General features: G+C 42.3%; 1 protein-coding gene across 1 annotated transcript in view; it reads right to left on the bottom strand.

Annotated features, from left to right (window-relative positions):
* khdrbs3 (KH domain containing, RNA binding, signal transduction associated 3) overlaps positions 1–12,319 on the bottom strand; it is a 100,361-nt gene extending 88,042 nt beyond the window's left edge. The window contains exon 1 of the mRNA XM_041955889.1: positions 12,229–12,319. Coding sequence (XP_041811823.1) covers positions 12,229–12,319 — 91 coding nt within the window. The remainder of the gene's footprint in view (positions 1–12,228) is intronic.
* Positions 12,320–23,769: the final 11,450 nt, after the last annotated feature.

Here is a 23,769-nt window from a genome sequence, read left to right as displayed (position 1 = left end):
TCCCTGCTGCCTGTGACTGCCTCTCAAAATGGAGAGGATATAAGAAAAACATCGTAGTGAGGCCAGGATTACCACTTTAACTCTGAAGGAAGAGGCTTTAAGTGAGTGCCGTGTGATGAACAGGAGGTGGCTCCTGCAAGTTGGGCTCTTCCCTCTCAGCAGGGGTCACAATTATCTCTCGCCGGGCAACCTGAGGAGCTCAGTGGGGGTAATGTACTTCTGACAGTGAGATCTATGACACATATAGTGCAATTTGTCCGACAGCGCTGTAGATTCTCCAGCCTCAAAGGCATTGTGCAAAGGAGTAAAGGGAGCTATAAGTCAAGTGTTTGCAGTGATGTCAGTTTACACAGGGGCGAGTGTATTGATGTACCCCCATATTTGGCTTTTGTTACACATCACATATTGATCGGTGATGTGATCCCGCTCTGATACATGGAGGCTCCTCCCTGACCAGAGGGCAGCAGAACCGGTCTGAGAAGTTACATTTCCTTTATCTCCATGTTATACATTCTTAATCAAAAGTGTTTAGTGAATTAATTACTCTGTTAGCAACCTTGTGCATCTTAGCGGTTTGCATCTAATAGTGTCCTAAAGGCTGTTGAAGTCGTTGCCTACCCTGAATATGCTACATAGTGCAATCATTTGAAAAGCTAAACAGTATAGAAATAAATAGAAGAAGGTGGGAGCCAACATTAATACTCCTTTGTGTCTGTCTAAATGTGTCGAGCAGATGCTCCAGTAAATAAAGCAGCGCTGAAACTGTGACCTAACATAAAGCGTGCAGCAAGGTCCCCCGTGTTTGTGTTTTGTTTTGTAGATCAATGCACTTTCCCTCATTGATTTTGAATACGATGCTCCTCGTGCAGGCAGCCGTTTCATTTATGTTACAAGGTTACAGGCTCTTTGCTCATGCGTGCCACCTGCGCTGGCATTTTCTCCATCAGCTGTGGTCCTACAGTAACACTGTGAGATTTCAGCCTGCCTCTGTGTGCTTCCTCTTTTGACGCGGGACCTCTAAAGCTCGCTAGACCCCCGAAAAACAACTCTGACTCCTGGTCCTGAAATGCAATCCACTCCTCTGGGTGTCTCCGTGGATCCCGTCTTCTTATCAGCTCCTCCAGGATGAGAAGCTGTCAATACAACAACCACAGAGAAAGAAAACCATTCCTTCCCCCTACTTCTCGTATCAACGCGGCACATCTTCACACAGAACCAACTCTGGTCAGACAGCAATTAAAACCCCGGCCCTCCGGTGGAGGGGTGGCTGCGCGTGAACCACAGATCTATAAACTTGATTTTTATCCATTCACCTCTTGCAGCCTCACATCGACACGCCAGCTCAGGAGGCGTTGACTGTGTGGACTGCATGCTCGCTGTAATTACAATCATCTTTGCCAGAGATACATTACACATGACAGACAAGAACTGAGCGGTAATACTTGTGATTCCTTCGCTAATGAATGAGCTGCCTATTAAATAGCTGCAGCTGCAGTATTTGGATTTTAGTTTAATATGATATCTATAATATAGAAGTAATATAAGACCAAAACCATCAATGAAATGATCCTACTAACAAGTATGGTCTGTGCCATGCAGCTCCATTGTTCTCTACAAACACATGAGTGCACCACAGTGCTGCACCGGCTGACATGTTCCTTCATGACCATGAACGCACACACTGTAGTTTATTTTTTAAGTCAGTCCCACATGCACCGTCCTGCTGCTGGAAAAAGTCACAAGTTTTTACACAATGTGTATTAGTCCGCAGCTGAAAATAGTTCCTGGAAAATGCTCGTTTCTTAGTCATGTTTTATGTAAACTACTTTTTAGAAAAAGCCTTTTTTGAAGATGAAACTACATATATTTCTTATATATCTATGTCTTCAGTAAGAACCAATGAGCTTGGGGTTTGGTCCCACAGACAGGGATTTCAAAAATTATTGAGACAGATTAACATATTGTTGGCTTTTTTTTTTTTCTTTGAATAGGATTTAGTGGCAGTAAGGAAAGTACAGAATAATGTCAGCCTTATCCTTCAACCCTTCTGCTGCATCTGTTTAATGGTACCACGGCTTGTATTTGTCCAAAAAGTAGGTTGTTCACTTTAAAATGAAGTTTAAAGGTTGAGCCGAGTCAAGTGTGTAAAAATGTTTCTTGATTAAGTGTCAGTTAATGGATTCAAAAGAAGCAGCTGCCCCATCTGGTCTTGTTGGATACTGATATTATTTCTAGATAATACCTGGGATAAGGAAAACTGGGAACATGCATAATTATTTTGGAAAAATGTAATTTTCTCAAGTATTGTTAATTGTTATATTAAAATGTTTGTTTTTTTTTCCAGTATTAAGCAACACAATTGTACAGTTTGCTGCAAGGCCTTTGTTTTGTGAAGGATATACAAAAAAATAGGCTCCATAGAAGCTCCAAACATTTTCTGTGGACTAATGATGGCCTCAGAGAGACAGAGATTTAACAAGCAGACAGACAGGGCTCCACTTCCACGTCAAACTTTAACAAGCCTCTTATTGGGCAAATCCTAGGTCAAATTTTAACAAGAAGCGCTGCCAAATGGCACAGCAAAGGAGCACATATGTGCTATCAGCTGGAGTGTCAAACAGAGAGCAGCAACAGTATGGTTTTATTACAGAGGAGAGAGTGGATAACTGCTTGTTATGAGGGTCGTATATCCTGGCTTGACCCCTTGTTTATGTGTTGCCTATAAGACTTAATGAATGTTTTACAGCCAATTGCAAAAGTAGTGACATGTTAACAGGCTGACAAAAAACAATATACATGCTGCATCTGTTCGCTGTGACGTATTAATGGATATGATGTGATGAGATCATTCAGTAACTCTGAAAACCGCCACACTCCATGTTCAAGGATTTCGCTGTATGATAAAATAAAAGGGCACAAGAAACAGAGGGAGATGTCCCGAAAAACTCTGAACACAATTAGGCTTTAATATCAGGCTCTTAAAATAGAGACGGGGGACACAGCGAAGCAAGCAGCCCAGCAGGACACGAGGAAAGGTCTCCTGGCACTGGTGGTAAATGAGCATCCGTCTCTCCTCCTCTCTCAGCACATTACAAGATAACTTCTCCTGCTCCAAAAACCCAGAAAGCGCACTTTACTTTCATTTACTGATATTCCACCGCCCGCGCTCTTTAAAGATTCATGTCCACTGCCACCGAAGCCTGCGCTTCATATTCTGTTCTCGAAAGGTGAGCAGGACATTTAATACTTAAAGTCCAACTGAAATTAAACTGCATCATTCTGGTTTGCCGCCACATACATCTGTGCTCTGTGCATCACTCGTCCTGTGAGCGCCTTAAAGATCGGAAATTTATATTTTACATTTTCTGATTTCATAATGGCTCCCTCTGGTTTTGCATTGCATCGATGGAGTACTGTTCCATTATCCGTCTACGTGGATGATACAGCCAATCAAATCCTGCATAAAGCAGTGACATCAGCTTTCTATCACAGGCAGCGCAGATGTGACTCTGACTAACTGCCAGACAGCAGCCTGCTACATAACAGCAGCGTCACTTTGAACAACAACACACATTAGCTTCCCTGCTAAAGCCTCCAGCCTTCTTCTTATCAGACTTACATGTTCTACTTTTTCTTCACGATGTATCGCCGGCACTCTGGCAACCATCCCGCTGCTGTCAATCAAAAACAGACAGGGACACGCCCCTCCATTCAGTTCAGCTGAGCAGCATTTATGATATTTCCCTAAAGATCTTTCCCATTTGACAACAAAGACTATTAATAAAAATACATAAAAAAAAAAACATGTTGACACTATTTTTGGGTACAAAAGGGATGACTGAATGCAATTTCAGTTGGACTTGAATGCATCAAAAAAGATCACTGCTGTTAGTGGTTACTGAAGGAGTGATGATGTTTAGAAATGTTTCTTTCCATTACATCAAAATGTCATTTATCATTTTCTTACTTAACGTAACAAAAGACTGTAATCCGGTTCTGTTTTTTCCTTGGTGTTTCTTTGTACGTTGTGCTAAAACAGGTCTCCTTTGGAAAAGAGTGCTGTATATCTCAGCACAACTCCCCAATTAAAATACTGAATGAAAATAATACAAAACAAGCTTTTCTTGACATTAGAACAGGGCTAAAATAATAGATAAGTGTCATAAACCAGAGGTTTACAAAGGCAGCGTAGATGATGGGATAGCATTCAGGACAGGAAACAGAGCAGGGTCTATTCTTTTCTTTTATTCCCGCTTCTGTTCTTGGGCTGTAACATCTGCTGCTCTGTGCAGTCAACTACACCAAATCTGCAAGTGTCTGAGACCGGATCCGAGGCCTTTCTCGCCCATATAGAAACTCAGATGAGTACCCGGGGCATGAATACATTTAACCTGCAACAAAATCTAACGCTGTTTGCTGCACAATAGCTACATTCAGAAGGAAGAAAAAGTCAGATTTTCAACACAGCCGGGCTCCCTGTGAGCCCTTGAACTGTGCCCACTGACTAAAGAGTGTTCGAAAAAAATTTAGGCTTTTATTGTGAGCTTTTGATATCTAATGCCAAGGATTAGACTCACACAAGTCATGAAGAAGACTGTATACATAGTGGGCATATTAATTCTTCCAACATTAGTGGGGGTGAGAGATGGAGCCTGCTAAACTGTACAAATTCCCACAACAACAACAACAAAAAAGAGAGGTTATGATCTTCAACCTTGGCTATTTTTCCCATGTCACAGTGATGTTTGAGGGGAGCTCTGAATCATAATATTGCGCCTAACATCGTATTTACTGAGAGTGTAGGTGACTTACACCATCTGTTTATAAAGCAACAGGCTCAGGCAGACACTCTGCCAGCAAAAAGGCACAAGGTCCCCGGGCTTATCTTGGTAGAGGTGTGCTGCTGCTCCTCTGCACCAGCGAGGTGGAACGATAAACATAATTAAATTGAGTTGGATTACACAAAATGGATCGGATCAGTTGGGAAGGCGGAGAAGCTAATCCAGTGCAATCCACTCTATTGAGGTGCCAACCACACAAAACGACATAAATAAAGAAGAGGGAAAGGGAAGCGGTGGCTGTCACGGGGAGATCAAGGCAGGGGCACAGAAAGGACCTCTTCAAGTAAAAAAAACAAGCTCCAAAGTCAAATATTAACTCTAATAGTGCAGTTTAGCGCAGAAAATAAGGCACGGGGCTTCTCACTCTACTGAATCTGAAACAAAAAAAAGACACTTTCATCATAAAAGGGTGTTCCTGTACATGTTCAGAGTGCGGGATGTGTTTGGAATGCTTCCATAGTGTCAAAAATGAATAAGCAATGAATTTACACCACTCCTATCCTTTGAGGAAGTGGGAAATCACACTTGTCTTCCTTCACGGCAGCAATGGCAGTGATTTAGTCATGGAAGAGATGTAATGCTCCTTCTAGTTTTTCACCTGCATGTACAGTGTACGCTCACCAAAAATGTGTTTTACTTATAGAGAAGGAAATTGAGGTATACTACAGTATGAAAGCAGGGGTCTGAAACAGTAGCCTGGGAATTTCTATATTTTCTTTTAACACTGAACTTTTTTATTTATCACTAACACATCTACGACAGCACTCCCATAACTGCTTTTTTTCCCCCCTTCAATTTCAACCCTCATTCTATCTCACTCCTCCATTTTTTATTCCCCCCTCAGATTGCATTTTGCCTTTTGTAACTGACTTTGGTACAATCCCCTTACAAATAACCTTTCCCTGGGGAAAGAGACTCTGACTCTCTCCCTTTGTCTCTCTGCCTCAGGCACAGTAAACAGATTGATACAGTCTGGGGTTTCTTCTGGTTTTCAAAATAATCCAGTGTAATCCTGGGCTGTCTGCAACCTGTCTTGGGCTGCACTGCAGAACGCATTATCATCCAATAAAATGATTATTAATGCATCTGTAAGTGATGCAGAGGAGGTGACAAGGGCTCCTCTCTGGTCTCCAGCGGCCTGCATGTAAAGATTTACACCTCCTGGTATTTGTACTGCATTAAATGTGTCTAAAGCACCAAGTGTCAAAACATGCCAAATACCAAAGGTCAACATCTAAAGCCAATCAGAGTCTAATCTTCATGTTCTTGAATGGCTGCTTGAGTTTAGGCTACATGTTTCATATGAGAACTTTCACTTATTGAGTGGAAAAAACAAGCACTGCATTGGCACCAGTATCAAAAATTATAAAACTTTAGGCAGCCACACCAAAAACCAAGCAACAGACACCTCTAAACGAGGTGTGGAATATCATCTTTCAGCACACTCTGGCCTAAACAAGTGCAGTTTGCATTATTTAAGCTTCTTTGGCTGGCCACTTCAGTTGAAAGGCTCTGCTCAAGGCACGCCCTGAGCAATGTATGCATGCAGGTGGATGAGGAAATGCACATCTTTGTGGCATTTGAATATGAATGCATCATTTACACCGGAGCAGCATGTTCAACATGGGATTTTGAAAGTCTCAACATTAACTCAACAAGCTGAGCCCAAGGCAAGTTTTGCGCCGGGTGGAGACTGTATCCAGCTCAATATGGTGATGGGATCGCGTGGACGATGATGGAATCGCTGTGGAGATGCCAGCAGAGACCGATGAACCAACAGCTGGAGAGGAGTAAATGCAATCAATAGGTTCTGTTTTGTGATATGACTTTTGAACAGGGGTTTAAGCAGAAAACAGGTCCAGAAAAAGTCATAAAGGGACAGTGACACGCTACTGAATACTAATGCCACTGTTTAAAAAAGGCTCAGGATTCATGGTGAAGCATAAGCCAATATAATGTCTGAATTATGGCAGTAATTCTAAAATAATACTGAAACAAAACTGAAAAATAGCATGTTTTTCCTGCACTTTTTCCTTTTTGTTTAACAAAATATGGTTTTTCATTTCAGTGAATCAGTGTTTATGTCTTGTTTCCTTTCTTTCCTTATTTTCTGATTAGGTCAGGAAATACCTGATCAAAGGTAACACCGAAGGAGGATCTGACCAGGCTTTCCATACCGACTTAAATACCTGATGCCACTCACACATCGATCCGCAAAAAGTGTTGCAGTTTTGCCAAGTAAAGCATAGACTCATAGACAAGAATGGGTATTATACTGGAAAGCTAATATAAATTTTATGGCCACTTGAGGGCAGAACTCCACAACAAGCTAAAAATCACACACATCTGACAAAAGTTGATTAAGCTTCAGCCACTTTTTGCTTCCTTCTGCCCACTTTCCTGTTGTCAGACTGGGTCAATATGTGCTAGAAAAGCCTGCAGATGGCCTTATTCCAGCACTGTTATATCTAATTACTTCTAATAGAGAACTACTGGGTCTGTTTGTTTACATGCAGGGGAACACGGATGGTTCATGTTAATATTCCATGTTTGACATTTTAACTGCATAAAGCCTGTCAAGTGCAGTATCTGAGTGAGGAGAAAGCTAAATCGGGGTATCATCAGCTCATTATAGCTGCCAGAACAAGTGGAAACATGCATCCTGCATTAGCAGTGAAATCAATGCAAACATGTGACTCGTGTTGTGCACTGTAAACTTGGTGCTGTTTTATAGCTGGGGTCTGTCTGTGTTAGTCCTGGCCTACATTGATTCCACTGGGAGAGGTAGCAAAGCAGAGACAGAGCTCGGCAAACACCTCTTAGCCACAGCGCCGCTCAGCAGCCTTCCACGGCTTGTCTGAATGCAAAGCGGGTTGCTGGAGCTCCCCTGTCTGCTCTCTTACAGTTCACTTGCAAGTTCACTACATCCGCGGGTCAAATCACCAGTCAGCTCCCGGCCTCAGACGGGTTCGGGGCTGCGGCTGCGCCTCCGCCTCAATGTGTGGCTCAGCGTGTCGGCCAGCCGCAGATCCACAGATCATTATCGCTATCAAGCACTGTTTCCCCAACAAAACGATATCTCTGCCTTTGATCCTATGCCAAAGCTTATTTTTGTTCACTTCTGGGCATTCTAACCCAGGAACTAGTCTCACTCGGGGCAAAACTCAAGCGCAGCTAAAAATACCCCTCTGTTCTGTTGATGAGATGAATTAACGGCGGGCCATCATTGGATAAGGATTCTTTCCCACACCTGCCCACCCCGTGCAGACAATGTATGTTTCAGTTTTTTTTTTTTTTTTGTTATTGTTTTTCTTTGTGGGTTAGCTCTCTGAGGCTGTTAATGCAATGCAAACATTGTGCTGGGCTCCTGCTGTGGAATATCCAATTAAAAAGCACTAGATATGGAGCTTATGTGCAGCAGTGAGGTGAGGACGTCCAAACTGGGCCAGAGGTCCTGAAACATTCAGAGTGGGCTGCACGCTGCTCTGCATCCACAGAGCAAACAAACAGGATAGATCTGGTGCAGGGGGTGACTTCACATTTTAAACATGTTGTTGTTTACACAACCTTTCTGTGAAATTCACACAAAGATAATAATCATATACTCTGAAGTAATGATGAATCTAGTTAATGACAAAAGCTGTAATAGACACAATAATCACAATAACAATGCCATTTTTTTTGGGATTTTCCTTTTATGTAACTTTTCCTATGTTATATACATATGTTCCTATGTATATGGATATATTTGATGTATTATTGTCTTTGTGACTTCACTCTTTGGAATGGATGTATTTTTTGATCACAAAAAAACAGAAACACATTGTAGAGTTACTGTTATTCAGTTTATTTGCAGTGCCTCTGCTGCCTGACTCGGGTGACGAGCCAACATTAATGTGAGACAGCTGCATTTTACAAAGTCAGCAAACAGCCGAACCTCTATCCACAAAATTTCCACACATTACCTCTCAGATGCTTTTGGTGCCGTGACGTGCTAACACGGCATCTCCATGTTGCATTCACAAAGACAACAACAATAGCCTAGCTTATTGAGGGCAACGGGGCAGGCAGTGGGTCAAAGTGAGTATTTAAACGGTAATTAGAATTTCAAATAATAAAGAATAAAGTGACAGCCCGAAAGTTAGGATTTGTTTTTCTGTCAAACTACTGTTTGCAAGGTCAGGAATGCACTTTCACACTCAAAAAAAATATCTGATAAAACAAATATTGGAAGTGAGTGTCGCTTGCACCCTTTGTGCCTCCATGCACTGCAGGGTAGCACTGATTTAATGTAAATAACAGATGCACTTCACGCCGCCCGAGGTGTCTCCGTACCTAGAATCCTGTCATGAGTGTGCTGCTGAGGATTTATCATTCCACGTAGGCTGCTGGTCCTGCTTGTCTCTTATTTTGGCTTAAGATATTTCTCCAGCTCCAAGTGTCTGCTGCTGACTGTATGAGGCTTGTCACAGGGGCAGAGATATGGTCCTTTTGGGAGAAGAGCTCTGCGAATGGCCTAAACTTATCAAAGCAGCCCGCCCCGTCCCCAAGCTTCCAACACAATGCTCCCCTAATTTCTCCTGAATGGAAGTCTCTCCAGACCTGGAGTAATCTCATATTCGCCGCTTGCACGCAGTAACTCTAGTTACTCTAGCTCTGTTCCCTGCTTCCCCTGCCAATTGCATAATCAAGTCCAGAACTCATCAGCAAGATGGCAGAAGAAGTGCTCTATTAAGCTGCATCGTGTTCCATCTGTTGTGTAAGAGAGAGATAACAGTATTTACAGTTTTGGAGTTGTGGCAGACTGTTTCGGCCAAATTTTGTGCACCGCAGAGTTCTGCTTACTTCATAAAATGTCACGGATTAATTCTGCCACTTGCGATGGTGTCCAACTGCAATCTTTGCCCCCACCAGAAATATCACAAACTAACTTTATTGGAACTGTTATATCAGGAACTTGTGTTAGGTAAAACTGTTTGAATGTTTGTGAAAAACAGGGGGACCATTTAGTCCGTAATTCTTTTAATAATTCTGCCTCATGTTCCAAGTGTTCCATCATTTTTATTCGATTTTGGGAAATGGCCAATATTTGCTATGTCTCTACAGAGGACCTGCAGTGTGGATATAGGACTTAAAGAGAGACTCTGTCAAGGAAGTGGTTGGTAAGTGTCTTTCAGCTGGCATTAAGTATTCAGTGCTCCGGTCTTGGTGAGGAGGGTATGTGTTCTTAGAGAAAAAAAAAAAACTAACCCAGATCTGAGTAATGAAAGCGGCTGATAACAAAAAGTGCTGAGTAAAACACAGTCTTATCTTCCTCACTGCCCGGAATGAATTTACCTTACTGTACATGAATCAGCTTACTAAAAGATGCATTAACACAAGTCTGTTCTTTCAAACTAGACTCAAATCTGCATCAATATTTCAAGCCATTACATCCATTACTCCAACATACACTGAATGAAGAGAAGCAGTGATTCTACAAACATCACCATATCCAAAGGCAATAATATCCTGTATGAAGGTTCAGACTGGATCCACTGGGTCACATATTCCACTCTCTACACCAGTGGAGTACGAGGCACATTTTCTTACACCGGCACAAAACAATTAATTTGTTAGCAGGATGTCTGAGGACATAACAGGAGCGCCAAACTCTTTCATGTCAGAAACTCTCAACAATTCCAAAATTACTTTCACTACAAAACCAAATTTAATATTAATAAATGTGATTATATCAGAGAGGACGATTTCTGCATTCGTGATCATTTGAGAGAGTAACTCAGAGATGAAATGATTCAATTAATTTGATTCAGTCAACTGTCAACTGATCGATGAGATGATCGACAGAAAATTAATAAACAACTATTTTCCGAATTGATCACTCTTTAAGTTATTTTTCAGGCAAAAAAAAAAAAGAAAAAAGGCAAACATTTCTCTGCGAAGCTCAACAACTGTGAGATCATTGTAAACTGAATTTCTTTGGCCTGTCAGATAAAACAACTGGGTTTAGGTAAGTTGTGAGGGATATTATTTCCTGTCTAGACTTCACAGTTAATTGACAAAATAAATAGCTGATTAATCAAGAACTGAAATAAACAGCAGTTGCAGCCTTAAATGTAAATTCATGCGGCAGGTTTGGCAGGTGACAGTATATCCAGAAGAGCCATTCTGTCTGTCTCTTTGGTAAACTCCAGCAAGTAAACAACATTAAAATTAAATCACGCCTCACTTTGCTGGGGCCCCTTTGGAATCCTTTTAAGGACCCCTTGAGGTCCCAGGTTTGGGAGGCAGGAACTAGACAGACGTGGCTGCCTGAACAAAAACAGCTTGGTGCAGGAGCTGCATCTGGGGGTTCAATAGAATTAGTTACAGTGCAGCAGGACTATTTACAGACTAGCGCTCCTTCTCTGTCACCTTTCAAGCCAACAACAGTCTGCCAGGCTCACAACAAAGCCCATGAGTGGCACTCGAAGGATGCACTTGGATGCTGTGGCAGGGCACTTCCCATACGAGGAGCTCCACGGGGCCGCGTCTGAAGAAGTGTTTGCAAAATTCCGGCAGCTTCAAAGCAGAGGGCTGTGCAACGGATTAATTAAAGCGTCTGCGAGCGCTGCTGCTGCTGCCCCATCCACTCAAAATTCCATTTCAGTCACGTCCACTTCTTCAAAGGAGGAAACACATGTACATTTGAATAAGAATGTGATTATTCCACTACTTGCACCACAGCTTACACATGTCTGCATGGGATTGAGATGACTGCAGCCTGCAAAGTGGGATGTCAAGTGATTTCAGTGCTCCATAGCTGCTTCCGTCCATAAACTGCTGGCTGTAACTCTATCCTACGCCAACAAAATATAGATGCATTTTCTGTCCGGATATTCACTTTGACATCAGTTGCCTTCATTAACATTTTTCCAGCTTTGTGCCAGATCAAAACCAGCAAGAAAAATCTCATTTGAGGTGCCAGCGGTGAGAATTTCATCATGTGGGCTCTCATCTACTAAATGCTTGTCCAATTCAGATGGAAAGTTTGTTAACCTCCGGGCTGAGTGATGAAGCAGGTGCAGTCTTCAGTCAAACCTGCCCCCGTTTACTGGTTTCCTCACTACAGCAGGCTGGCAATGGCACCTCTGCTGCATAAAAAAAAAAAAAAAAAACTTGGCAAAACCGCCAAGCTAAAAGGACCTCGCTATTTTAGTGTGACCAAACAGGAAATTGTAAGTAGACCCACAAACCTCTTATTTATAACTTGAAGTAGGCGGGCTGGTGGAGTCATGTAGCCTGCAGCCACCGACACCAAGCGTTAAACCTGAACACTGTGGCTTCGACTCCAACTGTTTTCACACAGCTAAAGTGTTTACTTCAGTATTTAACCACGGACATTTACCTTGATCCAGTAGCCTCAGGGAGTGCTGAAAAGACGGATCCAGCGTGTCCTTCTCTGCCATAAGCTCCGGCAAGTACTTTTCACTCTCCATCTCGTCCTGGGCTTTGGGCTCCAAGCACGCGGCTCAAATGTAATTCAAGTTAATGTATATATATATATGAAATATATATATATAAAAACAAAACTTGCTTGACGTCCAAACGGCTCCAAGTTAGCTCCAAATATTTTTGTCAAGCGAAAAACGCGGGCGATAGTGTGAGTCGCGCTCGCGCTACAAGAGCATGTCTAAGTCCTCGCGGCGCACACACACAGAGAGAGAGAGAAACACACGCGCGCGCGCGGCAAGCGGTTAAATGTGGCCGGGAGGGTTTATCCCATCGAAGTGCTGCTCAGCCCTGCAGAGCCCCGCTACGCATCGCAGCCGGAGTGAGCGTCCCTCTGCTCTCGGGGTGGACGGGCTCTTTGCGGCTCTCTGTGTTGTATCCAGTGCTGAACCGAGGCGGCGGCCGCTATTGGTCCCCGCGCGACACGCGCAGCCGGTGGAGGAGGCGGAGCCGCGCGCCGGAGCTGTCCGCGGTGCTGAGTCCCGCCATTACCGCGTCATTATCATAAAGTTAGCGTGAGCGCAGGCGGCAGCTGAGAGACGCCGAGCCGGGGGCTGACAGCAGCAGGCCCGTCTCTGCAGCGGCTCACCTGTATGAAGATGCACTTTGCTCCTGATTATTCTTCCAAATGTCCACAAGTGCTCTTAACAAAGGACAAACTGATTCAATAACCTGAAAAAACAACTGTTGTCAGCACGGAAGCCTCATTATATTTTCCACAAAACCCAGACACCAACCAGCCCATATGCTGCACTACCTGATGAAACACAACAGTTAAAACTAAAGTAATGAAGTTGCTAAAACTACATTTTGACACAGAGCTCTTCTAATTAGAGATTAGGTCACAATGCACAGTCCATTTGATATTGTGCCAAACAAATGTGGACATCAAGTTACCAAAAAGCAACTGACATGATGATCTGGACACCCGGGGCTCCAGGCCAGATGCCCACTTTGCCAGGCTGGTATTCCAGCCTTCTGGGTTCACAGTTAGACATTATTATTCTTCAGATTTAAAGGCACCATTCGTTTTGAATCTCCACTGATGTGACATGTTGGCTTCCGTATTTCCCAAATAAAGTCGCTCAGCTTTACAAAAAACAAAGATACAAAATCTAAAACCCAGATAAGGTCATTGGTGAGACATTACTGCCCCTACCGACGCACTCAGCTGACCCCAAATGATCCCAAAATGTTAACGCAGATGCATGTAAATGCATGTAATTCGAGCCAAGTCGAAGAGTTTAATGTCATACAAAACAATTCTTCCTTTGCCTTCCACTCTGTATACACCATGAAATATAAAAAGTATGAAATCAAAAATACAAGAATCTGTGAACACAACCAGATAGAGATATGTATATATATATATATTTTTTTTTTTTCAGTGTTTTCTCACATAGAAATATAATGTGAAGGCACATACTTGATCAGTCCAGCAGTGTGTGGGGTGAATCTGGAGAGTGCTGACTGGACTTCACCTTACAAATGATTGCTTTATAAATGTCATTTAAAACAGCTTGCATATTATATGTGTATATGTATGTTGATATGTACAGTTGAAAAATCATCTGATTATTTCTACTATCAGCCAGAACAGTTAGAGAATCGTCTCAGGAGGGTACATGATTGTCCTCCTTACTCATTTAAGCAATTGATTAGGACTGCATGACTCCTTAGGCTGCTTTTACTTGTTAGGACAACCTGTCAATAGTTCTCAGGAAATCCATTCGCCTTCTCATAGGTCAAGCATGCTTTTCTCCCGGGCGTGTTTATGAATTCATTAAATAAGAAAACCCTGTTGTTTAGAGAGCGCGGCCAAATAAAGGTCTGGTCATTATTAAAGCCAAACATGGTGAGTCTCCAGTTTGATAAAAGAGAACAGGCGGTGGCACCAGTGTCATTAAAAGACAGATGTAGAGTTTATCCAGACAGCAGATACCTAAAGAAACAGCGACAAATCCACTTTATCAGACATCCTGAGCCTTACAGTTCCTGGAAACATACAATGAATGCAAAAGAGCCTTTGTGAGGAATCCAGGATGTTAACAGCTGGGGGGAAAAAAAAGCAGGATTTGTATACAAGCCTCATATTTGTTAGAAAATGTGGAAAAAAGATAAGAATTCTGTCAATATTTGTGGAGGATGCTGAGGTAGCCTCAGGTGGGCGGCTATCTGTAGGCTGATCAGCACTGGTTATATAATTGAGATTTTTTTTTCTCCATTCTATTTCAATAACTTGGAGAAAATGTGACCCAGAGGCTAAAACCAAGATGGGTTTATGTATATTTATCAACGTTATATTCTCCATGAACTTTGGAAGGTGCTATTGGTTATTTTGCTTTTGTGGCTTGATTTGTGGTCTGGAATAATCGCTGCCGGCATTAATGGTGATTTATATATATATATATATATATATATATATATATATATATATATATATATATATAAATAGTGTGGTTGGAAAATAAATGGGTGAAAATATGCACATATTGCTTGTTGAGGTCTTCAGGGTTGAAAGAGGTCTGCAGTGATCGAGACGCAAGGGAAAAGCAGAGACTGCGTGTTGTTTGTGAAGCTATGAAATGCTTTCAGCGATCATTTCGAGCGATGCACCTGGTAACAGTGCAAGATTCAAGAAATTGCAGCCATGCAGAGGAGACATGTGTCATGTTTGACTTCCACTTACTCACACCTGCCTGTCCTGAGCACGTTGGAGAGTTTTGTTCCATAGATTCTTTCCAGTCTCTTGTTTATGAGTGATTCACCGCAAAGAGAAACGCATTATGAATCAGCTTACTTTTTAATCTCTCCCAGAGACCATTAAAAACCGGCTCAAATGCACTAATCTCCTATTCAGAGGAGCGACTTATTTATAGATATGCTTGCCATCTGTTGCTCCTCGTCTTCATAAACAAAGCCCCACATTGTCGTTGATGTTTGAATAAAAACTGCAGGCCTATACGTCTTCCTCAAGACGTCCGTGTTCAAAGGGAATTCGCTAAGTGATTGCAATACATCAACTGCAATGAAAATAATCACGGTTTGTGGGGCAACATTTTTATATGTGTCACAGCAGACCACAAGGGCAGCAGCATTGGTGGAAAAAAAAAAAAAAAGCTATGAGAAATGTTCTGTCAGGTGGGTGTAAGGAGTGAAGAACAGTGAGCTATTACATTGACAAAGTGTTACTTTGATCATTAGAGAATGGCTGCCCCCTTTCTCGCCCCTCAGTCTGTCCCTGCCCACTAAATATGTTGACTACACCTAGAGCTAGACAGGCTGTGCAGCACCCTGGGGTGTCATATATGGTATATACACCCATACTATTATGTCTGCACACGTCTGCATTCAGAGTCAGTGTTTCTCCCTCCCCTACACAGAGGCAGGGATCTAATCAGCGCTGTGGTCATCTTCCCACTGACTTGATGTACATCCTAACTGATTTAAATGGAAACACTTGTCTTGTCAGCTTTCAGTCTTCATAAAATCCCATTTCAGCGAGAGGATGTCACCGGGGTCTCGTCACCTGAGGAGTAATTAGGCCTTGATGCGTCCTCAAGCTGATTGCGGTGTCACTCTGTGTCACAGAGAGAACATGAACTGAGGCTTCCGGTGGCTTCACCTTGCCTCCACTGTGTTTTGGCCCTGTGAAATGGACAGGATTATACAGTGGCAAATCAGGAGCACTTTTAACACCTTAAATAAGAGGATTCCTTCCATCACCACATTTTGGTGGTGGCGGAAGGATTACGACGAGAGTGGCAACACTGCCTCCTTGTGACCATGTCAAATTATCTAAGAGGACATCAGGCTTTTCTTAAGAGCTTTTTCCTGAGTGGAATCCTACTGGAAAAGATGGGTGTTGGATATAAAACACTGCTGGAGCGAGGCACTAGCTAATTGTCATAAAGCTTTGCTGTAAATGGTGCAGTTTGTTTCATGTATCAGCAGCCCTGACGTACACTGTGCAGCTCTGCTGGTAAAAGCATCATTACAGAGATCCCAAGGTCCTGTGTTTGAATCTAAAATTAGTGCCATTTGGAGAAAATAATTTTAATGGGTCACAACAAAATGAGAACAGGATTATAAGAGGTCCACAAATACAGAGGGAATTGTTTTAATGTTGTTGTGTTACATGTTTCTCTTTATTTATCCTGTTTACTCACGTGTACAAGGGTCTAAAAACTGCATTAACGCTATCTGAAACAATATGCTGGAAGTCCTTAATAACATGCTAAAGTGTATTTTCTCTATACTTTGCAAATGCTTTGAATACTCCAATAACAGTGGAATAAAACACAATTCCACTCGCTCTCGTCTTCCAAAGTAATCTTAACAAAACCCTTCTCTCAAGATATTGTTTTCCCTCCTCATACGGCCCCACAATGCTGCTTCAGTGACAAAAGGCACCTTATTGTGGCTACTAAATGGAGCGCTCACATCCATTACACAGCCATTCAACAGAATTATCTTGCCAGCGCCAATCTATCAGGTACATTGATCACGCATCGTCGGCTGTGAAGTGCAGACTCTGGTCTCCTCTCCTGGAAGTGTTGTGCAAAAGAAACCTAATGAGAAACTGTCAGCAGCGCACAGGTAAACAAATCAATGGCACCCAGCAGTGCTCCCAAGGTCGAGCCACACACACACACACACACACACACACACACGTAGACGCACACACACACACAAACAGGGCTGGAGCTGCAGCCACAGCTTCTGCAACTAAAGAGTGCTGTCAAGATTTGACTCTAAGCAGAAAAAATGGGGGTAAATTTGGATTAGGTAACAGGGGTTTGGATCGTTGTTTTACATCTGAAGGAAAAGCTCCACATTGTGGGATATACCCTTATTTGCTTTGTTGCGTTAGTTTAAAACGAGTCCACACATGAATCTTTAGAACAATGAAAATGATGACAAGTCATATAAAAGCGTGATCGATAACTGAGTAAATGCAGGGGAATTCGGAGATATTAGTACACTGACATGTTCCATTAGGCTTTGCGCCGTGGAGGACTATCAGCCCGCCCACACGAATGTTGTTTTAACTCCTCTACACAACGTGAACATGACAGAGCAGGTAGCAGCGCTTGATGTCACCAGGATTTTATCAGACAGATCTCTTCGGGTCTCACCGTGGCTGCAAACACGCCGCGAAGCCTGTGACTCAGTTTGCACATATTTGTTTGTGTGTAATGATTAAGAGCTTAATAGAGCAGCCTGGAGTAGGCTGTGACATGCGGTGACTAAGTGTGCGCTGAGAGTTATCGCAGTGCACTTACATACCAGAGCGAGGCACAAGGTCAACAGCGGTAATTATTCTGTGGGAAGCGTGTTGGTCTTCAGTGGGTGATTTCATTTCCTGTCATTAGCCACAGCGATTAAGCACAAGAACAATGATACTATGATAGCATCAGCATCCGCCACACGGCCCCGGGCTCTGCTCAATATTCTCCAATATTCTCTAAATGTCGCTTTGCACGGGTTAATCCTCCCGTTGTGTTCAGGTAGCCTGAATCTTTTAGCCCTTCTCTGCTTTCCTTAATTAGCAAATGATATGAAATGGCCATAATGGTTGATGAAATCTCATCATGAGGCCTCCCCCTCCACCCCCCAATGGTTTTTTAAACATAAGAGATAATGTTAGTGTTATTGTTAGGCAGCAATGAGAAGCGATGCTAAAATTTAGGACCATCAACCCTGAAAAAGACAACGAATTTTCTCTAAACAACATCACCTCCCATGACTCTTCTATCTCTCCTTCATTGACACATTTGAGGAAAGAGACGAAACCAAACAGTAAAGCAGTGGGCTGTGAAACCAAAACACTGGGCTGAAAGACGCTGAAACATTTTTCTCTATTGTTAACACAATCATATTGATCGCAGAAGCTATAAATGTGATATTTTTCCATTGGCTCCATTTTGCAAGATTGCAGTTTGTTCTCATTTATCTGAATTGCAATAAAATTCACAAGAAGACAAGAAAGCTGTAATCTTTTTGGTCACATGTTCAATGCTGAATATCAATTTATTATCATTTGATATGTCCCCAATAAAAACAGTAACTATTAAAAACAGAGGTCTAGAGGTCTAGATTTTTTTTAGGTTTTTCAGTTTGCCTGAAACACACAGATGAGCTGCAGGACACCAGGTGCCATGACCGATGAGACAAAGAAGAGAGAAAGTCAGCAGCAAAGCTTTGAAAAGAGACGTGACAATGCTGAGTGACCCGCTGTGTGATCGATGACAGAAGATCTCTGGGTCACGAGGACACTTTGCACCTCACACTCTGACTGTAACTGAGATTTATTTGTGAGAGCAGCGGCAGAAATCCCACATGAGCTCTCGCAATCATCTTTTTTTAAATGATCAAATCAGCTGTAAATGCGGCATTACAGGCCTACATTAAGAAATGAACTGCCCAAGAGCATCAGGAGCACATTTAAATACTGAAATCCACTTTCACACAGACATTAAGAAAAGAAGAGCCGCATGTTAGGCCAGGGGACCATGGGATCAGGCGTGAAATACATTTGTCACTACTGAACAAACATTTCTACAAATAGTTGCAAGTGGCAACACGTGAAAAAAAGCATTGCCGGTATAAATCCCTTTTTGTTTTATATCTAGTTATGTTCCCGTTGTATGAGCCATTAGGCGCTGTGACGGCGGATGAAAGATGGTGTTAGAAGCAGTGAGAGGAAGGTGCTGGGGAGAGGATTTACCTAGCCAGTCTAGACAAGTGATCTGTGGGGATGAAAAAGACTGCTGTTTGCCAAATCCTCCATCTCCCTTCATACCCTCATACCTGCGCTGCCTCATCAACCTTAGAAAAGCAAGAAAAGGGCGAACTTTTCATTCCGTGGACGAGACGTACAAACAACACGAGTTTTTGCCCGTTCATCTCTGTGCAAAGTTTGACTTTTGACGAGGAAATTGAAAAACAAAGACTGTTTACCAGCGAATTTGGTACACCTCCCCTGCTCTAAGGTAAATCCCCTGGAAAATGTAAGATATATGGAAAAATCCAATTGTAAAGGCAGAAAGAAATACTCACCAGGGGCCAAATATGGATCGCAATATCCACACTAAGGTTTCCTTAAGTGGCAGGGCAGCCATGCGGTTCAAGAGTTCATCCTGTAACAGAGAGGTGACAGGAAGGTCACAGGTTCGATCCCCATGAATGTCAATATCCATCAAACTCTAAGTTGTTCACTCACTGTGTCTGGGTAACAGAGTCAGTTACTGTAAAATGTAATGTAATGATATATTCATTTCAGGGGAAGGAAAATCATTACCCATAATTCATTATTCAGCAGCACTAAAGTAAGAGGAATTCTTAAGTGTCTCAACTTACAGAGCAGCCACTGAAATATACAATGTTTAAATGTTGCTTTCAAACATTGTTATCACTGGGTTTTACCTTTCCCAGTGTGTGTGTGTGTGTGTGTGTGTGTGTAGCACATCTAATCAGAACCTCGTGCTTTTCATTTCCGAGGTCTGATTGTAAAATATGCAACCGAGATGAACTGGTATGACAACGCGGTGGAGTCCATTTAACTGCTTTATACACTGCTGGATAGTTTCATTTGCAGTGATGCATCACATTTGTTTATCATATATTTGTAAAATCTGAACCAGTAACAAGCTGTTAGATAATTATAGTGCAAAAACAAGCAAATGCTTCCCTCCTCATCTTTCATAAATGTGTGTTTGTATTCGAGTAAAAATCCATGCACCATAAAACTGTTATGAAGCCTAATACTTGAGTAAATGTACTTGGTTACTTTCCTCCTCTTACAGGCCACTCATTGCATCTTCCTTGTTAATCAACGCAGTTTCTTTTTTTATTATAATCATATTTTTTCCATAGGAAAAGAGGGTCAGTGCTGCAGTCACCTTCCCAGTGAGTCGATGCGGCAGGAGAACGTCAGCAAGTCTGCCACTTCCGGTGGTTTCAGGGGGAGCAACATGAAAGGAGGCTACCTCCAGGAGTTTAGCAACACAGGCTCTACGTTCCCTCGTGTATTTCCTTTTGGAACACCCACTGTTATAACTCAGTTTTACTTCTTGGTGCTGTGTAGATCAGAGCATCACCTGGAGAATTACACACCAGAGCTCCTACAGCTGCAGCAGCAAGTGGGTGTTTGCAGTGGCTGGGCTGGTGATGGAGCAGTCCATTAAGCTGTTGTGAGCGGGGAGGTGGCACATTAGAAATGATTAAAGGAACACGCTGAGGGCGTTTTTTCTAAGCTAGTAAGTTAATGAGTTAGAACAGTAATATAAATTTATCTTTTTAACGTCTACATCATCAAAATAAACAAACACCATAAACGTCATGATAGATATATAGCTTTTAAGAGGCTCCAGGCAGTAGCCTACCTTGCCTGATGGTAAAATCTACCCCTGGATCCATTTTAAATATAAAGTTATTAATTAGTACAGCTTTAACCTTTCCCACTCTTCTCTTCCCCCTTCACTTTCTTAAAAGTGCCTAATATCACCTTGAAAAGGTGATCTAGGAAGCTGTTAGCACACTTTTTTCCCACATCCAGCAGATCCAGAGCAATATCATTATTCATTTGAAATTGCTTTTGTGCCCACCTGATGAATTTAAGTCCAAAAGTCTCCTCAAACCCCTTTTCCGCTGATAAAAGCTGCACCATTTCTACCAGCTAGTTGCTAACTTTTTGATTGTTATGTGGCGTTGTGCAGATAGCCCATTAACGATTTTTTTTGTCTGCTGTGGGAAACGCTGATGAGAAAGATGAGGTGAGGACAACTGCGGAGTCAAGAGATAACACCCAACAAGTTCGCCACTGCGAGCGACACCTTTCACAAAACTTTTCTCTTTTATTTGCGTTGCCAACACTAGAGTCTCCAGATCTGTGGTCTTTTTCTTTTTTTTTTTTACCCAGGAGTTATTCTCGGCCACACTGTCATTATCGACTTTACAACTGCAGTAAGACTGTTATTGTCTTCGTTCTCTCCACATCCTGAATGAATGAGTTAATTCAGGGAGTGAATGTGAGGTGAATATGGAGTAATGCAGGAAATCAACCAGTCATGGCTGACTGCAAGAGCTTTTACTGCGCATGAATGAGCAGAAAGAACATTATTTGGTGTAAACAAGCTTCTTTACATCTGGAAATGAATGTGCAAGCCGAGGCTTCTCTTTGTGTGCATGCAGCATATACTGAGGCGATGCAGCTTCATCCATCTGGCCTCAGGAATTATAACGTCAAACACAAGTGGGGGTTTCTGAACATGAGATCAAACAGTTTTACAGGCCTAGACAGTGAAAAGAAAGGAGAACAATTTATAGAATAACCATTGAAAATGAAATACCCCCAAGCACTGTTAATGGAAGGGAATATCACACAGTGCACAAAGGGCTTCTCTTTTTCATAGCTGCATGTCTTTTTCTCAAGGAATGAATGGGTTTCATGTCCGGAGGCAATCACAGATGGCGAAGAAGAACTTTCATCTGGAAAACCTGCCCAGAGTGAGGAACCACTGCATGAAGTAGAAAGAAGGACACATTTGATATGTGGAATAAGGTGGCATTTTTTATGGGAAATCAATTTTTAAAATACCCATTAAAATATTTGACTGCAACATCCACAGATTTCAGACGGAGCTTGATATTTCAGCATTGATAATCCATAAATTGATTAAACGAATTTATCCAAACCAGTTGAGGAACTGGAGAAGGAAGCCACGTAGTACCACAAAGACTCTGCTATCACAGCAAAACCTTCACTAGCTCTTGTTGACAACAGGGGGGAAAAAAAGGAAGTGTTTGGGGATAAAAGGGGTTAATTGGCTACGGCTCCCTCTCTCCAGACCAGCAGGCAGCCAGTGTGTGATTGTGCAGCTGTCTGCCGCTGCTGGGAAACATCCCCCCGTCGCAAGAGAGACAAGAGAGCGAGCAGCTTATTACACGGGAAGCAGCAGTGAGTGGCAGGCACAAAGGTGGAGATTCCGAGGAAAGATAATTCCCTTTTTAAAGTGGGAATGCTGGAAACAAGCGCCAAAGCTACAGACTAATGGCAGGTTGCCTGACAGTTTAGATCCACATTCAGTCAGTGAATGGAGCGAAGAATTTCTTATTCCTTTTTTCGGGGGGACTATCTCAACCTGAAAATAAATGAAATGTATCCTCATGTGCAAAGTCAAGGAGACTTTATACAAAGAAGCAGTCGATATTCAGCCACAGTCACTGGATCACATTTATTAGCATCATGATAAGATTATTTAAAAATGACAGCAGAGTTTATAACGAGTCAAAAAACATAAAATGGACAAGAACAGATTCAAAGGAAGGACTTAGAATGCATTCAGATATTGAAATTAAACGTTCACTCTTGACCTTGGAAACAACAGCCGACAACAGCACTCAGCAGCTGTTTCAAAAGGCATAAATGAACGTCTAGCTCCTCATTCTGAAGCCAACATGGACAAGAAGTCCTCTCTGAATTCATTTTGAACACCTTCACCGTGATGCCAGCCTTTAACAGCAACGTATTAATGAGTTCAATGTAACAGAAAACTATAAGAAACAGTGGAGCTTTATAAACAGGCAGGATGAAAAACATACATGAACAAATGTGTCATTAAGTGGTGTAAAGGATGATGTTCGTGCGGGCTATAGGTCTTTCATACAGCAGACGGTCCCACTTCAATACTACACACTGATTCTGCTGCAAGTATGTTTTATAATGTGCTCACACTGAATAAAAGAATTTAAAGTATACTCAACAACATCATCAGGCTGAAAAACACTTGATTTTTGAGTGTATCATTGCTGTAAAGTACCATCCCACAATGCAATGCACAACGGACATAGAAGCTATTCACAGCTAAAAACAGCTATTCAATAAGTTAATAATCTGATTGGCTCGGTGCAAAGGGTAGCATGGTGTACGCTGACTGGTAGTTAATCGTACATTCAGTATGCAGTTCGTATGGAGCAAGGAGAAACAGCTTTGTTTCTCTTCCTAGCAGGAAAAACACAGATGACAAACACCATTAATGGTACCTCTGTTACACTGAGCTGTGCCAGTGAGTCAGCGTCCACTATACGCCTGCCCAGGTACATGGGAATGGACGGCAGCCATCACTGACGAGTTAGTCATTGTTACAGCTACGTTTGACAAGCCAGAGTACCTGCTGCTCCACAGCGTGGCTGTCAGGAAACAGACCGTACCTTCATCTCAAACATACACGATACTGCGTGTGTCATAAAGTGAATGTGCATGAGTGTGAGCTTAATGAAATGATTGCATGTGTCTGGACACAAGTGATTGACATTTGTCCAGCGGGGATTTAACTATGTGACAATAAACAAGGACACTAAACTCTTTGGTTGGGGTAAGTTTAAGTTGCCTCACCACCTTGATGTACACTCCAGACACATTATTAGGTGGAAA

The sequence above is a fragment of the Chelmon rostratus genome, chromosome 16, assembly GCF_017976325.1.
Source record: "Chelmon rostratus isolate fCheRos1 chromosome 16, fCheRos1.pri, whole genome shotgun sequence".
Classification (NCBI taxonomy): Eukaryota; Metazoa; Chordata; class Actinopteri; order Chaetodontiformes; family Chaetodontidae; genus Chelmon; species Chelmon rostratus.
Note: the sequence above shows the minus strand (reverse complement) of the source record. Positions and strands in the feature narration are given on the sequence as shown.